The 25,364-nt window shown below is 42.7% G+C and overlaps 1 protein-coding gene across 19 annotated transcripts in view; it reads left to right on the top strand.

Moving 5' to 3' along the window:
• The first annotated feature begins 548 nt into the window (after positions 1 to 548).
• TMEM241 (transmembrane protein 241) overlaps positions 549 to 25,364 on the top strand; it is a 137,404-nt gene continuing 112,588 nt past the window's right edge. For 14 of the 19 annotated variants that reach the window (XR_005593140.1, XR_005593139.1, XR_005593136.1 and 11 more), the window contains exons 1-7: positions 549 to 754; positions 6,070 to 6,116; positions 9,780 to 9,857; positions 15,978 to 16,059; positions 19,402 to 19,479; positions 21,017 to 21,042; positions 23,578 to 23,629. Coding sequence is in view for 12 of the 19 variants with exons in the window: in XM_039521291.1 (XP_039377225.1) it covers positions 683 to 754; positions 6,070 to 6,116; positions 9,780 to 9,857; positions 15,978 to 16,059; positions 19,402 to 19,479; positions 21,017 to 21,042; positions 23,578 to 23,629 (435 nt within the window). In the remaining 7 variants the exon portion in view is untranslated. The remainder of the gene's footprint in view (positions 755 to 6,069; positions 6,117 to 9,779; positions 9,858 to 15,977; positions 16,060 to 19,401; positions 19,480 to 21,016; positions 21,043 to 23,577; positions 23,630 to 25,364) is intronic. The other 5 variants (XM_039521297.1, XM_039521296.1, XM_039521287.1 and 2 more) reach the window with 4 other exon arrangements.

Genomic DNA, 25,364 nt, shown 5'->3' with positions numbered 1-25,364 from the left:
AAAAGGAGGAAACATTCTGCGGCAGGATTATTTTTTTTAAAAAGCAGCTGTTTGAATTTCTCAGAGGTTTGGAATGTCAGAATACAGCCCCTTAAAGGTGTTAAAGGGTGGTTAGAGGGGTTTCCAGTTACACTATGTAAACTTGATTGAACTAATCTGATTTAAAAAAACAACAACACCTTATTTCATTATGTAGACAAGTGTGTGATGCTTACTAGAGAATGTGATCTTTTCTATAATTTTTGAACCGTTATAGAATTCTAGAGCAGGGATGTAATTCCCAAAGACGTTCTGTAGGATGGTTTCCCAAAAACAACCTATGGAAAGGTTATCATTCGCTATTAAAATCTGTAGGCATTTATTTTCCACAATCAGCTGGAGTGTGAGAGAATCGTGAGTGTGAGAACCACACAAGTGTAAGAAGTGTGTGTGCCAGCAGTGCGGGTGGTGATGGGGAGAGTGAGCATGTCTGTGTGTCTCATCTCCTGAAAGCATCGCCCCTTTAAGAAGGCAGTTCCTCAGGAGGTTGTTCTTGTGCCTATTGGAGCAATCATAGAGCAACGTGTCTCTGTCATGGCAGCTGCTCCAGGTGGCAGTTTTCTGAGCACTGTCTCCAGTTGATCACAGCAGGAAGAACCAGTGCCTCATCTTCCTCACCCGGACGGGGGAAATGCTGTGACAGATGTATTTAAAGAGACCTGCAGCTGGTCTCGCCTTCTGTCTCTTCTATTTGGCTTCTTATTTCACCAACAAGGTGAGGACGAGGGAGCTGTAAGTTGGTTTGTATTGATTGACTGAGTGAGTGAGTGAGTGCCTGAGAATTCCTTTTTTAATTCACCTCCTGGATTTTCTCCCAGATCTGACAGGAGGAAGGCTAACAGCATTTCTTTCTCTTCTCAGCATCTTTCCTTGCCTGCTGAAAGAGGAGGAGCTGCTATTTCACTTTCAGTTTCTCTTGAGACTTGAGAGACTCCAGCTGGTCATAGTCAGCTGCATACAAACCCCCTTCCTCCATGCAAATAGTCCTTGTGCACAGACACAGGAATCAGGAAGTGGTCCTTATATTGTTGAGACTTTCAGCCCCTATATATGAGGGAGACACCCAACAGAAAACCCAAACCCCATATTAAAAGGATGCCTCTCTGCGTCTGTCTCCCTTTAAAAGAACAGCCCAGTGGCAAGAAGCCATAACATATAACAGTTCCTTCACTTCTTATACCCAACGTCTGTCCCGTCCCCAGAAAGCAGTGAGGGGGGAAAGTTAGGTCGAAGGAAAATCTGGAAAAGCTGAAAGTGATAGGAGGCATTAGGGGCTATTTGTAAATACACAGATTACAAAGTTAGTGTAAGGCAGAGAATAAAGCCTTGGACAAATGAGTGAAGTGTGGCTCTGTGGGGGAAAGGGGCTGGGAAGAATTAAACAAGTATTAATTACCGTTATGATTACTGTACAGTACTTTCATGTAAGTGTGACTGCCATTTTATATTTTTTCTCACTTTTTAAAAATTTCTTTGGAAGCTTGCAATTGAAACATGAGGCTTCGTTATCTTTCCACCTATTCCAGTGTAAAGCAGGAGTAACTGCACAGAAGTCAGTGGAATTATAGCTGTGTACATTAGATGAGAACCAGGCTCCTGGTTTCTTAATGTAATCCTTAAACATTATTATTGTTCTAGTATTGCTCATGAGTGCTGTTTCGCTGACACTTCCTCCCCCTCCCTCTCCCTAAGAAGAATTGAAATGTTTAAAATCCTCTCAACATTTTTACTAGAATTAAAAAAAGAAAATAAAAGAAAAAAGTGGGTCTAATTTTGGGCTTCTGACATCTGAGATTATCTTTTCAATACAATGTAAGGCTTGTAAATATAGTAATTGTTAATTTACAGTGGCAGGCAAACACTGATAGCAGTAAAAAAAAGGCACAAAACTAAGGATTATACTGATTAGTAAAAGTTTGCCAGTCCCTCCAAAATTAGGGCTGCAACATAAATGAAATCCCAGCTTCTTGGCTAAAGCTCTAGTGGGTTTCTACTTGCTGTTATGGGGATATGATTGTCCATGATTTCATGCACATCCGAGCCTCATTCAGCTGGCTCCATTTTCAAAGATGTGAAAATAAGCAACATTTTCAAGGTATGTAAATTGCAATATTCTGCCTACTTACAAGAGCAAACAAAACTTTACAGTCCAAACAAAAAATGTTAGCTACAGAGCCGGTAGTTACATTGCTTTGACAGTGTTAGTTTAATATTCTTGTAAGTCTATTATTAGCTGCCTGGCAAATATAGAAAGCAGAGGTGGTAAAGACCTGATAGATCATGTAGTCTTTATGCTTTCCAACATAGGATTAAGTGTATACCAGTAGGCACAGTAGCCACCATTAAAAATTGAATGGTAGCTTAGTAGTTGCAACATTCACTAGGGAATACTGCAAACACCAAGGTACCTTATCCAAGACAAAACTGACAAAGTTTTAAAGGGTGATCATGGTAGCTAAGCAAAGCTTAATATCCATTGTAGCCTCATTACACTATACATTCAGTGCAAAAATCTACTTTCCACTGTGCTCTCTTATTGATGTCCTTGGAAGTTCCACGAAGAAAAATATGCCAGAGTGCTCACTGTGGATGAGAATTTTTATAGACTAAACTTATTCCAAAATTGTTTTATTTGTTCACTAAGTACCTGAGTTTGTGTATTATGTAGTTTTAATTCCACATTCTGAGTTTCACAGGTTTATTTTGAATGCCTGTCTCCCAGGGTTGATGGTATCAGTAGGTCTGGGATTCTGCTGTCAATGAGAATGGTGAAAATTAGTGGTAATTTCACTCAAGCCAGTGGAATTCTAGTGGTAAAATGGACACAAGTGTGATCAGAATCAATCCCAGAGTTTGTATTTTGAGTGTCACATATGTCGGAGAAAAACTCAGTTCTTGCTTTTCTGTTTGGGTGCAGCAGAGTCAGATACTTTATTCTGTTTAGCAGCTACAACAGGGAGAGAGTGCACTAGGACATAGGGTCTCCCCTTCCTAGACAGGTCTCTCTCAACAGGTAAACAATTACAGCAGCATTTATACTTTTGTTACAGACAATAATAAGCAACAGCTGCATTTTGTTTATACATAGGTCATCCTGATATCTTCTTTTTGTCACTTAAGAGACTCCAGTCTAGGTTTCGTATTATCTACACAAGGTTGGAAAAACAACTTCTCACACAGTTCTTTTCCACTCGCCTCACACAATCCTCGCTTCTACAAATCTCGCGTTTAGGGTTACAGTTAGCCTAACTCTTGCTAACAAAGACTGTCGTGCATTAAGATCCCCTACAAATCCCTGTCAGTTCTTTCTGTACTTCCACACATAACTGTGGGGAAACTAGGGTAGCCTCTTCTTCTTTTCTCTGCCAGAGGGTGCCTCTGTGGCACTGGTGCAGATACTTTGCAAGAAGAGACCCTTTGTTTGTACAACAAAGATGTGTGAAAATCCTTAGGAGAGATGGAGAAATGTATTTTTTCATGCAGACACAATATAAAATCTCCCTCCATCCCCGCGGCTTCTGAGTTTGTCCCACACACATTCTATTAAGAATGTCAAGGGGTGTTGATGTAGCAGGTAGGAACTGAAAGGGACCAAAACAGCAGCTGCGTTATATCTAAATGGTGTTGGGCTGCAGAAAGTGCTAGGGTAAATCTATTTTAGATAAGATAAAGAGAGCTCCCTCACACACCTAAACATTGTTTATGGCTTTAATGCAGAAAAGATAATCAGAATAAGGCATTTTCATTTGTCCCAGGCACTGCATGAGCAAGAGCAAAGAAAGAAAGAAAGACACTTGTGCTTTAAACCAAGACATATGTCAGCTCTGAAGAGTATCTGTAAAATGCCACATTCGTACTCAGACCTCCCAGTGGGTACTGAAGTCATTTCTTTAGTAACAAAATACAGGGGCCAATTCCTGCAAGAGATTCACATCCTCCATGCCCATTAAGGGCAATGGGTGTTGAGTTTTGCTCAGCTCCTTCCAAGATTATGCCAATAGGTGTTTGCTACTTTTTACTCCTGAAGGCATTACAGAGCAACTATTGTTAAGACTGCAAGCTGGATTCTTTTCTGGCTCATGCATCAATAGGTTTGTTAGTTAAATTTCATCCGCAGGGCTAAATTCTACTTTCATTTACACCTGTACAGCCTAATTGTTGCAATTATTCACATACTCATCTGAAAAAATGTGTAGCAGGCATATTTATTCACATCACAATTAAAAAGTTAGCTTGGAGTATGTATTTAGTTTCACTGCGAGGCAAGCTGCATAAAGACACCTCTGAAACCCTCGATACCCAATATTAGAATACTTACTGGTCAGGTGGGTATGTGGATAGAAAGTGTAATGGACTGGGTGATCAAATAGATTTTCACTTCTCTAAATTCTACAATTCTACTTGCAATTTTTATTTGTAAGAATCATGAATAGTATATGAGAAATGAGGGTATCTTTTGCATACATATGTTGGTTAAGTTTGGAGCCTGTGGTTTCAACCAAAGACACATATCTTTGGACTCTATATTATTAAAATGTCAGTAACAAGTCTGCATTACATTATGCCCAGTAATGAGACAGATAGGAAACCCAACCTAGATTGACTGACTGAACTAGATGAGATTAACTGGGTCCACTCACATGCTTATAACCCCATTAATGTCAGTGAGGCTCTAAGTGGGAACTTGTAAAAGAGCATGGCTGGAGTCCTAGCAGAAAGCCAAAATTACTCCATATGATTCCACTGCAAGTCTGGAAGCCCCAAAATGATCATTGTGGTTCAGCCCAAATTTCAGGTTCAAATGCTAAGGATCACCCACACTAGATCTTAATCAAGAGTTTTATTTAAATCTTCCCCAAGAGTTCTTGCCATTCTCACCATTCCAGGGAACATAAGGACCACTCACAGTCCCTGAACAGACTACGATCAGAGTCTCTCACCCTCCATACTGTTCAGTGCTGAGCCCTGTAGGCAGAGTCTTCTTAGCCTGTTGTCTAAGCAAAGTATGATCCTTACAGGGAATAAATGTCTCTGCTAGCACCCAATGCCTTACTTCTTAATAATACAGTCCCCTTGCCTGCTCCTCCCTTTAGCACAGACAGCTTGTATTATCCCTTTTGGGGGTTGGCCAGCAGTGCTGGAACAATTTGTATAGTGGGGGGTGCTGAGAGTCATTGAACCAAACTGTAAACCCTGTACATAACGGAAACTACTTTAGGCCAGGAGGTGCGGTAGCATCCCTAGTTCCAACATCTATGGGTGTGGCAGAAATTTTTCCTTCCTTCTGAGAAAGTTTAACTCCTTCCTCCACTTTACGGGGATGGTGTTTATAAACCTTGTCATAGCAAGTACTTAGGTGCTGCATAGGCATAAGTGACGGCAGATTTTAGCTCCTTATTTGCAGAGACACATATGTGGGAAATCACCCTAGGATCCACATCCCACACATACTGATCTGCTAAAACATTCTAAAGAAACAACATTAATGCTTCTTCTGTAGCATGTTACATTTCCAAAGCACTTTCCAACCACTAGTTAATATTCCATGCAAAAAAACTATACTAACTACACTGAAATTGGAAAGTGCAGCGCTCATCGTCAGGAAATGGCAAAGTTAACATGCCCATTCAACCTTTCCTCTGCCCCAGGATGGGCATGCAGTATGATACAGTTTTAATTACATTGTCACATATTTTTTTCCTCCAGATCCTTGCCTCATGTGCAGTGTGGAAGGTGCTCAGTGAATGTGACAGCTGTCCAATATTTATATTTTTCTCCATTGTTCAATATGCAGCCCTCAGCCTTTAGTTACTCTAATGCCATGTAACTCCTGCACTGAGGCAGGGTCCATCTGAAATGCGAAGAACAGTTCTGCACTGGGGATGTGTCTAAAATTGCACTGATTTTAGAATTCCTTGCTCATGCTTTCTTCTATAGAAGTTTCTTGTACTCCATTGCTTTCGTGAATGTCTGTTAATGTTATAACACTATGGATGTGTAATTTTCATTAACTTGGTATTTGTTTTCCAGTATGTCCTGTCTGTCCTGAAATTCACCTACCCTACCCTTTTTCAAGGGTAAGTACCATTTGAAAAACACATTTGTTTGAAATATGACTCTAATCAGTAAATGTCTAGCTGCTCCATGCTGAAGCTAACTTTAGCATCTCCTGTCATTACATGCTTTTCTCGTCTAGAAAACATACTCCATGTAGCCCTAGTAAAGTGTTTGTTAACCTATGTTAATATTAATGTCATCCTGGTAAAGTATCTGTTTACAAGATCAACAGCCTCTCCATCAATTCTAGTTTTCATGGTGGCCTGTTATTTTAACCTAGGAAAGTAGCAATTATAAGATTCCCACACCATTTCAAGAAGTACTGATTTTGGCTTATGTGCATACATGATTTACTTAATTTCTTCCAATACGCTAACAATTAAAGATGAATCTGTATCAAGGCTAACACAAATACAAGGGCACTTTATTTTCAAGCTCAGCCCATTTCTTAATTGTAATTCTGTATTACAAATCACAACTTTATGCAAGTGACTCTGACAAGCCTTTTGTTTTGGCCAAGTTATCTGTATTTACTATCACTGCTGTCATCAATTTATAAAAGACATTGAGTGAAATCCTGGCCCATTTGATGTTAATGGAGGTCAGGATTTCACCATCATTTTTGTCCTCTTGGCATATCTGAGCTGCCAGTAATGTTTATGGAGAGTGGATATTTTCACGTCCTGGAGCATTACCTGACTTTTTCTGTCTTTCCCCCGCCCTTTACTGTGATGAACCCCGGTGAATCTCCATTTTCTTTGAGGCCTGTGAGGGCTATTAATCTAAAAAAGAGTTATGAACTTTTTTTTCAGGAGTCTGTTCTACTGTTAATGTGTGTACAAATTACCTTATATTACTGTTTCACCCAAGAGGCCTGGTCATGGACTAGGACTCCACTGTACTAGGCACTGTACACACACACAATAACACTTCATATTTTCTGGGATGAAGTGTGTGTGAGGGGAATATGTAGAAGACAAATATGGTAAGTCCTCATTAAAAGTCAGCATTCACTAGCAGTTACCACACTGTTCTATCGGAGTTGCTACAGTTATTTCCTTTTCCAAGTACATGGAAATAGTGGGCTATCTTGTAGTAATGGTTGGTAAATACTGACTGTTAAAAGGCCTTTGCATGCTATCCCTTTAGATTTGGGAGTAAATGAGCAGGGGAGAAAAGCACCTTATCCTCACCATCTCACCCTACCATAGGTCTGTTGTCATTGCTTGTGTTCTCTGTCTAATGTAGGATTCTCTCCTGCAAGGTGCTGAGGACCTTCAACTCTCATTGACTTCAATAGAAGTGGTGGGTGCTCTGCACCTTGTAGGATTATCTTCAATACCAGAGGTGAGTTTGCTCTCTGGGACTTGATCCTGCACCATTAACGTTAATGGGAGTTTTGCCATTGGCTTGAATGGGAGCAGGGTCAAGCCCCTGATGAACATCCGGCTTACCCAGCTTTTACATTATTGTGTGCCCCTCGTCTAGACAAGGTAAAGTGAACTGTTGTAGCTGCACTGATTGTTATTAATGTTTCCTGTGGGCAGTAAGCTATCTGCTTTCCACCAGTATCAGGCTGTAGAGCAGGGGTGGGCAAACTTTTTGGCCTGAGGGCCGCATCGGGGATCCGAAACTGTATGGAGGGCTGGGTAGTGAAGACTGTGCCTCCCCAAACAGCCTGGCCCCCGCCCCCTATTCACTCCCTCCCACTTCCCGCCCCCTGACTGCCCCCTTCAGAACCCTTGACCCAGCCAATCCCCCCCCCTCCTTTTCCCTTGACTGCCCCCCGGGACTCCCTGCCCCTTATCCAACCCCCCCAATCCCCGCCCCCTTACCATGCTGCTCAGAGCAGCAGGACTGTCAGCCGCGCCGCCCCGCTGGAGCCAGCCGCGCCGCCCCGCTGGAGCCAGCCGCGCCGCCCGCTGGAGCCAGCGCGCCGCCCGCTGGAGCCAGCCGCGCCGCCCGCTGGAGCCAGCGCGCCGCCCGCTGGAGCCAGCCGCGCCGCCCCGCTGGAGCCAGCCGCGCCGCCCCGCTGGAGCCAGCCGCGCCGCCCCGCTGGAGCCAGCCGCGCCGCCGTGATGCCCGGCAGGAACTCGCAGCCCCGCCACCCAGAGCGCTGGCGGCATGGCGAGCTGAGGCTGTGGGGAAGGGGGGACAACAGAGGAGGAGCCGGGGGCTAGCTTCCCCGGCAGGGAGCTCAAGGGCCGGGCAGGCCTGCGAGCCACTGTTTGCCCACCTCTGCTGTAGAGTGCATTGCATGTGATGGTGTCTTTCTTTTCTTTTTTTGCAACGCACTGCTTAAATTGAGCGCTTCACAATGAAAGGACTAACAGGCAAACAAACCCTTTGTGCCTAACAGTTACACAGGTTACAATGGTTTTGCATTACAGCACAGTACACTAAACATTTACTGAATATAAAGCAAATAGTATTCAAACCCCAACCACCAAAGAAGACTCTGCTAAACCAAAGGAAAAGGAAATGTGCAACATAAAACTAACACTGAGTATACAGATTTTCTTTTTATAGTTTCAAATAAATTCCCTCACAGTCTTTTCATGATTTCACATGCTGTTTCTCTAGTAGGATAGAGACGGCTCTTCTGATAGGGTAGAGTGTTATTAGTTGTGAAATACCAATATAGTGGCAGATCCAGGATGTTTTGGATTTTGTACAAAAAACTAGCCGGTTATGAAGGAGCTCTTTCTAGAAGCTACAGATTAAAGAGTGTTGTGTGCAGTCTATGTATTCATTATTTGATTGTTATTGACAGTACGCTTGGCACTAGATAGAAGAAAATATAGTTTGTGCCGTAGGGAGTTAACAATCCAGGCCTAGTATGAGCTACCATGAAGAGTCATGTTTGAGTTGATATGTGAAGTCAGTGGGACTACACCTGGTATCTCTGCTGCTTACTGCCAGGAATGATCCCCACCTGAAGCCAGTTGTTGAAGCCTTAGATCCAGTAGCATTTACAGGGTTTAAACTTAAACAGATGGACAAAAAGAATCCCCAAACCAAAACAACCTGGGAAGACAAAGAGGAAGTTCAATCCCAAAACATTGTTTATTTAACTGTTTTCTTTCCCCTTCTCTCTTCTATAATATAGTGGAACAGAAAGTTAGCTTTTGGGTATCATTAGCATGCCTAGTGCTTATCAGACAAATAAACGGACAGATCCCTGCCTACAGTCTACTTTAACCCAGAGCAAGAGTCCATAAATCAACGGTGTTGGGAAAGTATATGGAAGGACCAAGGTTATAATGTAACAGAGCTGGGGTGCTAATCTTTAATGTGGTCAGTTCCTTCCTTATAAAGTATATTTGAATACAATTAGATTTGGGGCAGTGGCCAGAGTGATGGCTGGGGTGGAGAGATTGAAGGCTAATGAAGAGGAAAGGTTGTAAAAGAAAAGAGCAGGGCTGTATGCGGTACAACAGTGGAGGGCAACTTGTGGCTCGTCAGGGTAATCCGCTGGCGTGCCTCCAGACAGTTTGATTACATCTGCACGGCTGCAGGTTGCCCATCACTGCTGTGCAGGCTCAGGAGTGACATTCCAGGGCTAGGAGGCACGACAAGAAAAGATGCCAAGCCACATATGGGGGGAATCTAACTTCGCTATGGAAAATATGGTTTGTGATTTTTAAAAAACCCACCAGAGTGACTGTTCTGTGTTGTTTCAGGTGGCAGACATTAGTTGGTGGATTTCTGCTCCATGTCTCCTGGAAGCTGGGCTGGGTGGAGATCAGTTGCAGTTCAAGGTACGGTGAACTCTGCAATACGTCATTAATATTTATTTTTTGTTGTTGGACTATGACACAGTTAGGTTTGCTGCAGAGGAAAATATTGAGCTGCCACGTAGGAACAGATGGAAAGTGAGCACAGTTCAGAGTATAAATGTACGGTTTTCAAAGACAAACTCCACTTAGCAAAGGCATGAGATACAGCCCATGGGTGATGTGAAGGTTCAATTTTCCATGAAGAGTGAGTGGTAAAAGGTGGTGCAACCAAGATTTCTTGACTTACATATTTTTGGTTGTAATTAAAAAGATATATCTAGTTTATTTGATAAAGGAGTGAAATTTTCAAGGTGATATTAGTTGATAGGTTTTTCAGATAGAGCACTTTTGTGTTGAGACCTAAACAATTTGAATAGGGCATTGTAACTCTGGACTCCATAATTTTGAATGGAATCCTTTCTTTTGCAAGTAGTGGGCTGAATTTTGCTTTCACTTATGCCCAAGTAACTAGACTGACTTCAGAGAGGTTGCAGGGACGTAGATGGCAACAGAATTTGTCCCGACAGGGCCGGTGCAAGCACTAGGCAAACTAGGCAGCCGCCTAGGGTGCCGAGATTTGGGGGGCTCCGAAAAGCGGTGCCTAAAAATAGGACCAGATAGCAATCAAGACGCAGGCTGTAGAGAGGGTGTAGATAAGAACCACGCTCCCAATGAATTGCTCTCCTGCCATTTAGACAGCCAGCGATTAGGGAAGTCCTTTGATTAGATCAGACTATAGAGAGGTGATAAGAATCACACTCCCAGTGAATTGCTCTCCGACTCCTGCCATTTAGAAAGCCAGTGAAGTCCTTTGATTGTGAATCGATAATTGTACAGATTGCTATGTTGGTAGGTACATTATTACAGTACAAGCTCCTCTGTCTTGTAGATTGCACAGCAGCAGCCAGAAGGAGAGTGGAGCAGCTTGCCTCGGGAAGTGTAAAACCCCCCGCTGGGCTGAGCTGTGCTGTCAGTATGGTGCAAGTGGGACGGCTTGCGCATGGCATGCTCCTCGGAGAGCCGGTTGCAGGATTTCCAGGGCAGAGGCTCTGCTTGCGTGGAGGGGCGGCTAAGCCGTTTTAACCCACTTCCCTGCGCCCAGCTTTCTACCCTCCCGACCCTGCTTTGGTGTGAGGGCCGCGCACTCTCTGCCTCACAGTCCTGCCTGCCCCACACCCCCCTGCTGGAGCGAGAGCCCAATATTCAACTCCCCTGCCCGGGTGCAGGACGGACTCGTGAAGGCAAAGCAGGCCACATGCTCCCATTGCCCTGTTGCAAGTGCACTTGGCCCGCTGCTGCTGCATGCCAGGGACTGGAGAGGATAGTGCCTATTTCATCTTGCGGCTCTTTGAATCCTACCCCTCCCGCTGCCCCCCTCCACACCCAAACCCAGTCCGCTTCCCTTGCCCTTCCCAGCCAAACCCGATCCTCCCAGTGACCGAACCCCGGCTGCAGACTGCTCCCCTTGCACTCCCCAGCCAAACCCGAACGCCCACTGACTGAACCTGGTCTGCTTCCCTTCCCCACTAACCCGATAGCCCACTGACTCGATCAGCTTCCCTTCCCCACTAACCCGATACCCCACTGACTCAATCTGGTCTGCTTCCCTTCCGCTCCCCAGACAAACCCAATCCCCCACTGACCCGAACCCAGTCTGCTTCCTTCTCCTCCAGGCCAAACCTCGAACCGTCACTGACTGAATCCGGTCTGCTTCCTTTCCCTGCCCCAGCCAAACCCGAACCCTCACTGACCAAACCCAGTCTGCTTCCCTTCCCTGTGGAGAAATAAATTCTAAATTATGAGGTGTTACTCTGTGACAGTGTGTTGTGTATAATGTATGTGATTTATTTTAAGATCCATGTTATGTTGTGCAAAGTGAAAACGATAACAATGTCAGCACTGTCAGGTTATTCATTTATTTTCATTAAATATGTAGACTAAATAATTCAATTAATAAATTTTCAAGCTGGACGTATATTAATTCTAATAAACAATGCCACATTATGCAGTATTCATTTTTGAAAGTTTTTAATAAGTGATGCTGGGGGGAGAGAGGGAGCGCAAGGTGGAAGTTTCGCCTAGGGCGCAAAATATCCTTGCACCGGCCCTGCGTCCCGATATGTTTTTTATAAACAATTTGGATAGAGTGGAAATATTTTGGGCCAAAACGCTCATTGACAGGATCAGGGCCTTCGGAGAACAGCCTTGTTCTGTTGGTGGTAGTTGGTAACTACAGTTATTAACAAACTTTTATTCTATATGCCAGGGGTAGGCAACCTATGGCACTTGTGCCAATGGCGGCACGTGAGCTGATTTTCAGTGGCACTCACACTGCCCGGGTCCTGGCCACTGCTCTGGGGGGCCTCTGCATTTTAATTTAATTTTAAATTAAGCTTCTTAAACATTTTAAAAACCTTATTTACTTTACATACAACAATAGTTTAGTTATATATTATAGACGTATAGAAAGACTTTCTAAAAACCATTAAAATGTATTACTGGCCCGCGAAACCTTAAATTAGAGTGAATAAATGAAGACTCGGCACACCGCTTCTGAAAGGTTGCCGACCCCTACTATATGCATTATTTTTCTTTACCCTTAATATTTCCTGGAAATACAGAAGAGATGCAGGCATAAGTTACATCCTGTCAATTTTTTTTAAGTAGGCCTCATTTGGAAATGATTGTTTTTTGGATGAAACCAAAATCAAAATTGTTTGTCAAATTTTTTCTTTGAGGTTTTTATGGGTTGTTGAAAAATTTAAAGCCATACCCAGAACTAAACCGAATATTTTTTTGTTTCTAATGTTTATTTCTTTCAGTGAAAACCTTGAAAAATGTTGAAGAACATTTTAGATGAAAACTTTGGATTTTGTTGAAAAGCCATTTTCTATCAAAGAAAAGATTTGATGGAAAAATTTTGACCAGCTTTTTTGTGTGTTTTGGAAACAAAGCCTTACATCCACTAGATGTCAGTCTGATACAGGGAATTAAATGAGACTAACAACCCTTGAGAGATGAACAGTTGAGAGAATTTCTCCATAGTTTTATGGAGTAGGCATTCTCTAACTATTAGTTAATGACTAAATTAAATAACTAGGCATAGTCAGTGCTTTAGACTCATTCTGCAAAGCACTGTAATTATATTCCAGTCTTTGTATGAAGTCTCATATTTTGCTGTACTCTTAGCTAGGTACTGCAATTCATGCAAGACATTTAAGTCCAAATTTTCAGAAATGCTCTTTAGTTCTGGGTGGCTTTAATTTTTGAGAGCCCATCTTTAGATAGCTAAACATGGTTTTTAGAGGTGCCAAGTGTCCACATCACCAAGTGATGCTTCTGGGAGCTGTGTTCAACACCTCTGAAAAATCAGGTGCATCAAGTAAGGCACCCAAACTTAAAGGGTGCTTTTGAAAAATGTAGCCCCATTAGCTTTGCACTGGAATATCTCTTTCTCCTGCGTGTACTTCTGACCCTGAACCCAAGAAATATCTTTTATAAAAGCTAAAAAGCAGCAGATACTGAGCTATATAAGGCATGTGGCTTACAACAAGTTTTCTTTAGCTTTTTGGACACCCCAGTTTATCATCCCCTAACTCCCAAGGCCACCACAGTCACCCTTCTCCTACCTGCAAAAAGGCTGGATTTGTAACTCTGTATGGAACTTGGCTCAGCAAGAAGGGCTCTGTAGAGAGTGGGAGATGTTCCCACCCTTAGGGGCTATGCATAATATCTCCATAGTTACTCCCTGAGTAAGAGACTATGATTCATATTGCATTCACTCAAAGAGAAATGCAGAGCCCTAAGGATCTGATTCAAAACCCACTGAAGTTAATGAGTCTTTCTATTGACTTCAGTGAGCTTCTGATCACATCCTAACAGCCTGGGAAGCTGCCTTTTCCTTTCCTGTCTTTGTTACAGCGGTTTACTTCCCTGTATGCATGTCGCTGCATTCTGCTGTCAGTCACGTTACTACAAGTGACTCGGGCCATGTCTTCATTACAGATTTATGTTGACCTAACTTATGTTGGCATGCAGTTATTAAATCGCTTGTGTGGGGGGCTGCACACTTGGCTCGTTGTATTGGTGGTGTGCGTCCTCACCAGGAGCACTTGTATCGATTTGTATTGTCAGCGTGTGGCATTGTGGGACAGCTCCTGAAAGCCAGTAACAGTCAACGTAAGCAACACAGTGTCTACACTGACACTGCATTGACCTAAATACACCGACCATGTGACCTTAGGCCGCTCAGCGAACTGGTGTTATTAAATTGGTGTAGAGAGGCACTTATGTCGGCAGGAGCCAAATTTAGGTGAAGACACTTCCACAGATAGGTTGACTCAAGGTAGCTTATGTCAGTTTAACCTTGTAGCATAAACCAGGTCTCAGTGTAACCCAGCCAGCTGCCTCTCATGTGCCCTCTCTTGGCCTAGGGTCACACTACAGGCAGCCTTCTTCAGTTTCCCCTCTTGGACTATTCAAAGAAATGTTACTTGAGGCTTTTTCTTGGTCAAAAATACCCAACATACTGTTACATCATTGGAACTTCTTTTTGAAATTCTTCTCCACTGCATTTGATATGATTGCACTGAAGAGATAAACATTTCAGGAATTCCTGAAACGTCACATGGTGGTCAGGATTTTTTTATTTTTATGTTCCTAATGGGAATCCAGTTCTCAAGTTGCGGGGTTTTATTTTTCCAGAGTTCTCCATTCCAGTGGCATCATTTGCTTTAGGTAGGGATCTGATGTGAACTCATTGGTAGTGCACTACAGTAGGTTCAGATCCTGATCCAGGCAAAATTCCAGTTGAAGTCAATAGCCTTAAAAGGTGCATTATTCCTATCAAAATGATCATAACTACCCAATAAACAAGAAAGCCTGGGGATTTCTATGTCTGTGACTTTTAGATCTCCTGGGTTTTTAGTCATGTGTCTTCAAAAGCCTATATGAAAAGAAATGTGCAGAAGGAGATGAAACATGATTTTATGTTTTTTCTTTCATTGTGGTTGCATAAATCTTTGCACATATATCCTCATTTCAGCTCATTTTAATTTCACATTCTTCAATGGAGTTTTTAATGTTGCTTTTTGCATCATGTGACTGCACTTTTTGGGGCTTGTCCACAATTCATGAACATGATGTAAACCAGGGGCTTGTTTTGTAGTATTCAATTGACTTTGGAAGAACTAGGATTCCACACTTTTTAAAAATAAATATTCCGGCCTTACTTCATGATCTGTTAGGCCTGATCCAAAGCCAGATGAAATCAATGGAAAAATTCATTTACTTTAATTGACTTTGAATCAAGCCCTTAGTTGCTCCCCTTTTCCCCCCTTATTCAGGATTTGATATCACTCTCACTGAAGTTAAGCACTTGCTTGGTGCTTTTCCTCCCCTACCCTCTGAGACTTGCAGAAGAAAACAAATTGTGAAGACTCTTCATAAAGGTGAAACTTCAGCCCACAGCACAAAACATGACTAAGAAAAATTAGATCAAGCTGGAATGACTTCATTTGCCCATATTAGTTGTTAAACTGCCTCTAGAAGTTTGGCTTAGTCAAAGGTATGTCATTATGAAAACTCAAGAGGCAAATCTCACAGGGCTAAGTGACCCTGTGAGAAATATATTTGCAGACCTAGCTGAGGAATAAACATGTACATCCTGTGTATGTATATATGTGTGTGTGTGTGTGTGTGTGTGTGTGTGTGTATATATATATAATATGCATCATACAGGCCATTTTATACCTTCATCTGTCAGATCTTCCAACTTCTATTGAGCAGATTTCTGTCAAAATCAATCCGAACAATTGCTGTTAATGGAAGTTAAACAGGTATTCTGGGAAGATATATATTGGGGAGCACAACTGCTGCTTCAGTAAAAGGGAAATTTGGGGTTAGGTGAGTTAACTTGTTCTTTTCTGTCCTGGAGAGTTCCTAAGTAAGTCGGGGGTGGGAATGTGAGGGCAAAACACTGAATTAAATATGTACAGCTTTGCTTGAGAAAGCCCTTTTACATTGGCCAGCATAAACAACTACTGCTAATGGCCATTTGTAAAAGGATGTGGTAAATAATGGTATTTTTCATTTTTTTTACAGTTCTGAAGTACTGACATGGCTCCCGGCTTCAGCGCTTTTTGTGGGCATTATCTATGCAGGTTCCAGGGCATTAGCTAGACTGGTAAGGAACACACCAGTGGAAATGAATAACCAGATTCTCTATACTTCATGGATAAAGAAAATGTTCTACAAGCAAGGATTTCAGTGCTGTTTTACTAACACTACTAGAGATTAGAGTGTTGATTCTGCAAGATGTGGAGCATTACTGAGATGTACCTCGCACCCTGAACTCCCACTGACTTCAGTGATAGCAGAGAGGACTCAGCACCTCCCAGGAATGCTCAGCATCTTGCAGAATAGAGCCTCACCAATCTGCCTTATGCAAACAGAAGTTGCTGGAGGAGTTACTAACTCTGTTTTTTAAATTGTTTTCCTCTATTGCAAATGAGATACATAATGAGATCAGTGGAAAAGGCTTGTGTCCCTTTTATAGGATATTTTTGACACATTATGGGGTTTGAAAAAATAAATTGCAAATTGTCTATTTGGGAAGAGATTAAGGGATTGAATGGATTCATAAAGTCATTTAAACTATAATAGGCCAGTGAAGATCTAGGTGAAGTCAAGTATGCTCTAAGTAATATTTAATATCATTTGTTTAAATTGCCTTCAGTATTTTTGAAAATGAAAATCCTGTGACTTTATTTTAAAAAACCCATATCAGTATTTTATAGGAATTGTCCAGTCTGTGTGATCAGATGCTGTGCAAACTTCCCTATGAGTTTTGTCAATGCATCCCAATCCAGACCTAGACAACACTCTTTGACTCCACAGCCAGATCATACCCACCCACATTAAAACCCACAAGAGGGATGGGGAGGGAAATCTCCATAAGGATCTGCTTGCAATGATACACCTCAGCTTCATCTTGTTGGGTGGAGAGGGTGAAGGCAGGGCCCCCCACTGCCATGGAAAAGGCTGTGGGGCCCAATCTCATTCCCTGTGGGTTACAGTGGATCTTCAGGAAACTGGGGCCATTTGCCTGCAGATGGAATCTCACCCCAGCCATCTACAATGGTGGCCTCTCTGGCTCTTCGTTAGAGCAGATCCATTTGGCTTCTCCTGGCTGTGACTAACCACAGTTCCTTTAGAAAGGGCTAAAAGGAAACAATAATGCATCCTCAGGCTTCAGGCTGTATTGTCTTCTCTGCCTGCACTCCACAGGGATGGAGGAGGTACTGAATAAGTCCTCCCCAGTCAGCAGGGGCGGCTCCAGGCCCCAGCACGCCAAGCGCATGCTTGGGGCGGCAAGCCACGGAGGGCACTCTGTTGGCGCCGCGAGGGCGGCAGGCAGGCCGCCGAAGGCGGCCTGCCTGCGGAGGGTCAGCTGGTCCCACGGCTTCCGTGCACGAAGCTGCGGGAGGTCCACCGGAGCCGCGGGACCGTCCACCGGCAGAGCGCCCTCCGCAGCATGCCGCCGTGCTTGGGGCAGCGAAATGTCTAGAGCCGCCCCTGCCAGTCAGATCCCTGGTTCACCCACTCCTCCCTTGGTTTACCCAGTTTCCACTCCTTTCTTACTGCCTGGATACATGGACATCCAGGAAAGAGGGGAATGTCTTTTGTGGGGAGAGGAAGGGTTGAGCCCACTTCTGTGCAGGATGGCAGAGATCCACACAATGAGGTTTCCGTCCATGCATAGATCTTAGGAGTCCATGTCCTAACCTCTCTTGAACAGAAGCTACCAGTCGTACTTCGTTTTGTGATGTGGACAAGTCAGGATTTAAGGGCCAATCCTGCAAACACTTCGGCACATGAGAATTATTCATGAAAATAGTCCTATTAGTTCATGGACCCTAACTGGTGTGTAGATTCATGTATTTGAGTGAATTTCACTCCTGAATGCATGCTTCAATGTCCACTATAGGCATATAATACAGACGTAAGGAAAATTAATTTAACAGATCACTGGAGCTGGGCCTGCTCGCATCAGCGGTATGTTTGGCTCTTGGATCCAGTGGTTTACCTCATAAGTAGAAATTTAATTAATTGCATGGGCCATGCCAAGGGCCCAATCCTTCCAACACCTATAAGTGAATAACTTACACACATAATTGTTTACTGTATTGGGCTCTCTATTATTATTTGTGCACGTCACAAAACACATTGTCCATCTCTCTGCTCAGGACAGGTCTGGAACTGGAAGAGGATTGCTTGTGTCTGGACTGAGATGCATTGACAGAACTATGTAGGGAAGTCCACACAGAATCCAATTGCACTGGCTGGTCCCAGACGGTAAACCTTCCGTCCATGAGAACTAAAGCCACTCATACAGTTAAAAAAAAAAATTCACATCAAAGATAATAAACATATGGAGAAGGTTAACTGAGCTGGTCAAATTGGAGCAATTGTTGGCTCTAAAACACATTTCTTTTGACTCTAGAAGGAGCCAATAGCATACAAAAAAAGTAGTAAATTGGCTCCACAAAAGGAATAATGTAAATTCTGGTGTCAACTTTCCTTGGATATCATTATTTCTAGATTTTCCTATTATTGTGTCTAGCTCAAGATGCTAATATTAGATGGTCTCATTTTAACTTTCTCACTTGGCATCAGAAGTCCAAGTCCAGCTGTGGGGTCAGTACTTGTTAGGTTTTCATTATCAGTGAAAGAGCAGCTGACAATTTGCTGCCTACATGCACTTTTTTTTACATTTTCTTGCTAATTTAAGGGTGTCTAAAGCAATCATGTAAATGTGTTCATTGCTCCATCTGAATTGTCATTATAGCTAGGAATATTTTAGTAGGGACATTTTGTCCAGCTATTGAAAAAGAAGAACAAAACACAGAAAAATGGTTTGAGGCTTCTTTGCAAAATAAAATCTAAGATGTGTTTGATGCATACACTATTTATCATCCAAGTGGATCTCAAGCACTTTACAAACATGAACTAATCTCTCCAAGTCTGTTTTCCCCATCTGTGGATATTAATTTTTACTTTTCTCACATGAGTATTATGAGAATTAAAATCAACATTTTCTAATGTTGGGTTGCCTCAGTTTTTGGCTGTCAATCTGAGACACCTCAGACCTGATTTTAAAAAAAGTGCTGAGCACCTGCAGTCTAGTTGACTTCACCTGGAGTCAGATTAATCACTATTATTGTTGTCTATTTCTTGATTACTTTCATTGGAGTAGCAGCAAGAGGCCTCTCTGGGTCCTTTTGGCTTGAAGGTGGAATTCCAGTACTGCTTGAGTACCTTATTCTATACTACTTCCCTAGTTTATGGCAATTCTCCATGGGAGAAACTGATGGTAAACCTGTAAAACCATGGCATCCACAATGCCTTAGTCTTAAGTAACACCCAAGTTTCTGTATCAATAGACAGATATAGGAAAATGAATAACAGCTTACTGTAGAGAGAGAGGGTGCTAATTCTGAATGTCATTTTCCTCCTCCGGTGGCAGCCAATTCCTGTGTTCCTTACTGTCCACAATGCAGCAGAAGTTATAACCTGTGGATTCCAGAAGTTTGTGCAGAAAGAGGTAATCGATATATGAAAGGCCAGTTCCTGTAATGTAACTGCACTATAACAAGATGCTGTATTTCTTTTAATACCTAAATTAGTCCTGCATGCTTTCCTGCCTGCAGTGATTGCACTGCAGTGAGTCTCAGAGACAGCAGTCCCTGTCAGCAAATATCAAGCTATTGACCTTTTTCTTGGCTAGGGAAATACTTTGAATGTATATTGACAATTTGATCTGTATTTTTTAAGACTGGTTTGATCCTGATGATTTGTTCCTTTTGCAAATGAAAATCCCATCTCCTTTTGCCAGATATAAGAACTTGATCCTTTAACCTCAATGGCAGGAGAATTGGGCCCCTTAAATCTTGCAGGTACAGTGTGTATAGTGATTTGATAAATGATATGAGTCTCGTGAACTATACAAAGCTAGAATTGATCGCATCTGAACATGAAGGTTGTGGGGGGAAACCATATATTTTTAGATACTATGGGGTATGGTTGCACTGCTTTTTAAAACCCATGGCTGCGAATCTCAGAACCCAGATCTACAGATTCGGGCTCATCGGGTTTGCGCTACAGAATTAAAAACAGCTGTGTGGACATTCGGGTTTGGGCTGGAGTTTGGGCTCTGAAGCCCAGGAAGGCAGGGTGGGCTTCAGAGACTGAGCCCCAGCCTGAACCGCAATGTCTACACAGCTGCTTTTAGGGCCATAACTACGAGTCCATGCCTGTAGACGCAGGCTCTGAGACTTGTTGCCATGTGTTTTAAAACGCAGTGTAGATGTACCCTTGTAGAGTGCAATTCCCATTTAAGTCAGGAGAAAGATTCCCATTTCCTTTAACAGGAGTGGGATCTGTCTCTAGTCTTAAGATGTATTCGAGATCCTGCTTATTAGAGATCAGTGTGATTTGCTGTGTAGAGTGGCCCTGGCAAGCACTTCATACCACATGAAGCCTCCTCTAGTTTGAAAGGAATCTTCCATTAATTACATCTGTGGTGTGTAGAATAAAAGACTAACAGCCAGCACTGGGTGCCGCTGAAAAACTGAAGCTCAAAGGCTGTACAAATGTCTATAATTTGATCCAGCCACGCCACAGTCTGGGTGTATTAATAGCCAGGCTTTTGGCTCACTCCAAGATAAAGGCCAGGTATGAAATTCATATCTGGTTTCAGGTTAAGATGACCAGTATGCTGAAAATTCAGTTCTGAGATTGGTTTATGCCAATCTATAATCCTCATTCTACTGCAAAGTAAGTGTCCCAGTCAAGCACAATGGCTGGTTTATTGTTGTTTGTCAGCCTCTGAACCAATTTATTTGCCGGTTGGGATGATCTATAATGGCTTTAACTCTTTGTTGGGAGACTCCTTTCCACCATATGTAGAACTTATTTTATTAAATGATTAGTTCTGAATTTTTGTTATGTAATAGCAAATATTTAGGGTCACCAGAGAAAATGTTTGAAATCTATCTCCCATCTTAATGCAAAAAATGATCACTTTTTCAGCGATCAGTCACTTTAAATCTTTTGAGCACATTTTCTTTCTTTTTATACAGCAGACCTCTCTCCTAAAAATCTGTAGGTAAGTTTTTTAAGCTACTCAGATGGGGTGAATTGCACTGGTTTTGGCTCTGGTTTCTATGTTTGCTTCAGGTAATGGAACACCAAAACAATGTATGACTTAAGACACATTACTGTGGGCAGAAGTAGGCCCACGTTGCAACATTTATGTAATTAAATTATCTTTATATATTTTCATTTTCTAAAAACAATTGTATAAATAGATTTCCCCATCTCCCCCCCCCCCACCTTTGTATAACTTAAATGGCATTGCTGGAAGGCCAATGATTATAACTAACAAACCATTGCAGGCACGGGATGGAGGCAAAAAATGTTTTGGAAAGGAAACATATTTCAAGTTTAAGCTTCCAAAGGATAATCATAAACAGCAAAAGAATGAAGCTTTAAAGTAGCTCAAAAATCGCCTTTCTGAAAATTATAGGGCCCAATTCTGCCACCCTTTCTCATGCTGGTGGAAGAATCTGGTCCTTTATTTGTTGTCCCTATAAGTTTAACCTCTGAAAAGGAGAGAGGGAGAATAAGAAATAGAAAAGCTATTCATTCAGAAGACCAAGTGCTCCTTCCCTCCCGCAGAACCCCTAGAGCAGCGGTTTTCAAACTTTTTTTCTGGGGACCCAGTTGAAGAAAATTGTTGATGCCTGCGACCCAGTGGAGCTGCGGATGAGGGGTTTGGTGTGTGGGAGGGGCTCAGGGCTGGGGCACAGGGGTGAGGGCTGCAGAGTGGGGCTGGAAATGAGGGGTTCAGGGTGTGGGAGGGGACTCGGCTGGGGCAGGAGGTTGGGGTGTGGGAGGGGTTCAGGGTTCTGGGCTGGGGGTGCAGGCTCTGGGGTTGGAGTGCAGGAGGGGCTTCGGGTTGTGGGGGCTCAGGGCAGGGTTAGGGGATTGGGCGTGCTGTTGGGGCTCAGACTTACCTCGGGCAGCTCCCAATCAGTGGCACAGCGGGGGTGCTAAGGCAGGCTTTCCACCTATCCTGGCCCCGCTAACTGCGTTGCACCCCAGAAGTGGCCAGCAGCAGGTCTGACTCTTAAGCGGAGGCGTGCAAGTGGCTTCACGCCGACTCTTGCCCACAGGCACTGCCCCCCCTCCCCCCAGCTCCCATTGGCCAGGTCCTGGCCAAAGGGAGTGCGGAGTGGTGCTCAGGGCGGGGGCCGTGCGCGGAGCCCCGTGGCTCCCCACCTAGAAGCCAGACCCACTGCTGGCAGCTTCCGGGGAACAGCGTGGTGTCGAAATAGGTAGCCACTAGCCTGCCTTAGCTGGGCAGCACTGCCAATGGGACTTTTAACATCCTGGTTGGCAGTGCTGACCAGAGTGACCCAGTGCCTGACATGCTGCAACCCAGTACTGGCTTGTGACCCGAAGTTTGAAAAACGCTGCCTTAGAGTGTGGATTAGCCACTTTGTTTTGGAGCTTGAGAGTAAAGCTGCCCCCTTGCTCCTAATCAGAGAAGATTAGTTTAACATTTATGCTGCTTAGAAGCAACACGTTCATTGATGTTTTAGAACTTTTTTCAATCCAGGTGTTTTTTCCCCAGTGATCTTGTTATACATGGGTTTTGATCACTGGATTATCTCCATCAAGCATGCCTGAGTTTTTCTTGCTTGGTTTTGCTTTCCCTTGCCACGTTTTAAAAACAAACAAACCCCAACAACCAAAAAACACCTCACAACCCTGGAAAACTAACTGCAAAACAATTATTCATTATTGTTACTATTGATTCAGAGTTCCTAACTTTTCATGGTGTGTTGCAGAAATAAAGATAGACACGAACTTTGGCCCAAAATGCGTACATTCTGAATTAGGTGAATTTAAGAAATGATGACAAACAGATGACAAAAAGGGATACTTGGGGAGGGATGAGGGTTACAACAATTAAAGTAAACAGGCTTAATTTTGCCCTGCATCTGAGCTCTGCCTGGCGCAGGGGAGAAGGGTGCTGTCAAAGAGCAGGTTATAGCTACCTGGTTCTGCAATTGACTCAGCCCTCATGTGAGTAAGAGCAGCTTTAGGGTCCTTACACCAGTGGAGGATTGGTATATTAGAGCGTCTCTCCTTTGCACCCTCAGTCCACCGTGGCCCCAGTGTGCTCCCTACGCTAGGACATGGGGGAGGAGTGGCTGGTGCAGGTGCCACCTCTGCTGGGTTTATGACAGCAGGGAACTCCCCTCAACAAGTGGAACTCTTTGCTGGCCATTTATTGCCATAACCTGACCCCCCATTTGTGCTGCCAGAGTGGAACAAAGGGGCTGGATGATAAGGGAGAATCTGGCACAATACGATTAATACTCTCAAGTACAAAGCTTGTCCACAGCATTAACTCATGTACATTTTGCATGGGTATTCTTTTCTGCTGATTAAATTCTTTTTTTGTTGTTAAATACAAAGGAGAATAGGTTAAATACCTTCCTGTTGGTGGAAAAAGTGATCATTTATGTAAAAATGAAGGGATGTCAGTGTGAGGTTGAATGGAAACTCCCAATCTGATCTGAGAGTGCAGCATTGGATTACGAACTATAGGTCTTTGTTTTCTTTCACACAGTGTGCTATTCCTTCTGATCGCAGCAGGGTGCCTTCCTTTGTTTGACACGCAGGTGGGTTCTGTTTTGTCAGCTGTCTTTGACCTTGGTATTTGGGAGTCTTGTTTCCAAGCCAGGGGAATATATTTGCATGGCTTTTGCGTGTGTGCTAAGGTAATTCACAGTCAGTTTTGTGAAGGGTTATAAAACCATCTCCTTGGCCTATTATGTTTAATAACAACTAGGGCTGTCGATTAATCGCGGTTAACTCATGCGATTAACTTACGCGATTAACTCAAAAAAATGAATAATCATGATTCATTGCAGTTTTAATCACACTGTTAAACAAGAGACTACCAATTGAAATTTATTAAATATTTTGGATGTTTTTCTACATTTTCATATATATTTTGTATTCTGTGTTGTAATTGAAATCAAAGTGTATATTTTGATTACAATTATTTGCACTGTAAAAATGATAAACAGAAGAAATAGTATTTTTCAGTTCACTTCATACAAGTACTGTAGTGCAGGCTCTTTGTCCTGAAGGTGCAACTTACAAATGTAGATTTTTTTTTTATTACATAACTGCACTCAAAACCAAAAAATATAAAACTTCAGAGGCTACAAGTCCACTCAATCTTACTTCTTGTTCTGCCAATTGCTAAGACAAACAAGTTTGTTTACATTTACAGGAGATAATGCTGCCCTCTTCTTATTTACAATGTCACCAGAAAGTGAGAACAGGCATTTGCATGGCGCTTTTGTAGCTGGCATTGCAAGGTATTTACGTGTCAGAGATGCTAAACATTCGTATGCCCCTTCATGCTTTGGCCACCAGTCCAGAGGACATGCTTCCGTGCTGATGGCGCTTGTTAAAAAAAAATGTGTTAATTAAATTTGTGACTGAACTCCCTGGGGGAGAATAGTACGTCCCCTGCTCAGTTTTACCTGCATTCTGCCATATATTTCATGTTACGGCAGTCTCGGATGATGACCCAGCACATGTCGTTTGTTTAAAGAACAAGTTCACTTCAGATTTGACAAAATGCAAAGAAGGTACCAATGTAAGATTTGTAAAGATAGCTACAGCACTCAACCCAAGGTTTAAGAATCTGAAGTGCCTTCCAAAATCTGAGAGGGACGAGGTGTGGAGCATGGTTTCAGAAGTCTTAAAAGAGCAACACTCTGATGCGGAAACTACAGAACCCGAACCACCAAAAAAGAAAATCAACCTTCTGCTTGTGGCATCTGACTCAGATAATGAAAATGAACATGCGTCGGTCCACACTGCTTTGGATCGTTTTCAAGCAGAACCCATCATCAACATGGACGCATGTCCCCTGGAATGGTGGTTGAAGCATGCGCATCTGACACATAAATATCTTGTGACACCGGCTACAACAGTGCCATGAGAACGCCTGTTCTCACTTTCAGGTGACATTGTAAACAAGAAGCAGGCAGCATTATCTCCTGCAAATGTAAACAAACTTGTTTGAGCGATTGGCTAAACAAGAAGTAGGACTGAGTGGACATGCAAGCTCTAAAACTTTACATTGTTTTATTTTTGAATGCACTACTTTTGTACATAATTCTATATTTGCAAATTCAACTTTCATGATAAAGAGATTGCATTACAGTACTTGTATTAGGTGAATTGAAAAATACTATTTCTTTTGTCTTTTTATAGTGCAAACACTTGTAATAAAAATAAATATAAAGTGAGCACTGTACACTTTGTATTCTGTGTTGTAATTGAAATCAATATATTTGAAAATGTAGAAAACATCAAAAAAATTTAAATAAATGG

The sequence above is a fragment of the Mauremys reevesii genome, linkage group 2 (genome assembly GCF_016161935.1).
Source record: "Mauremys reevesii isolate NIE-2019 linkage group 2, ASM1616193v1, whole genome shotgun sequence".
Taxonomy (NCBI): Eukaryota; Metazoa; Chordata; order Testudines; family Geoemydidae; genus Mauremys; species Mauremys reevesii.
Note: the sequence above shows the minus strand (reverse complement) of the source record. Positions and strands in the feature narration are given on the sequence as shown.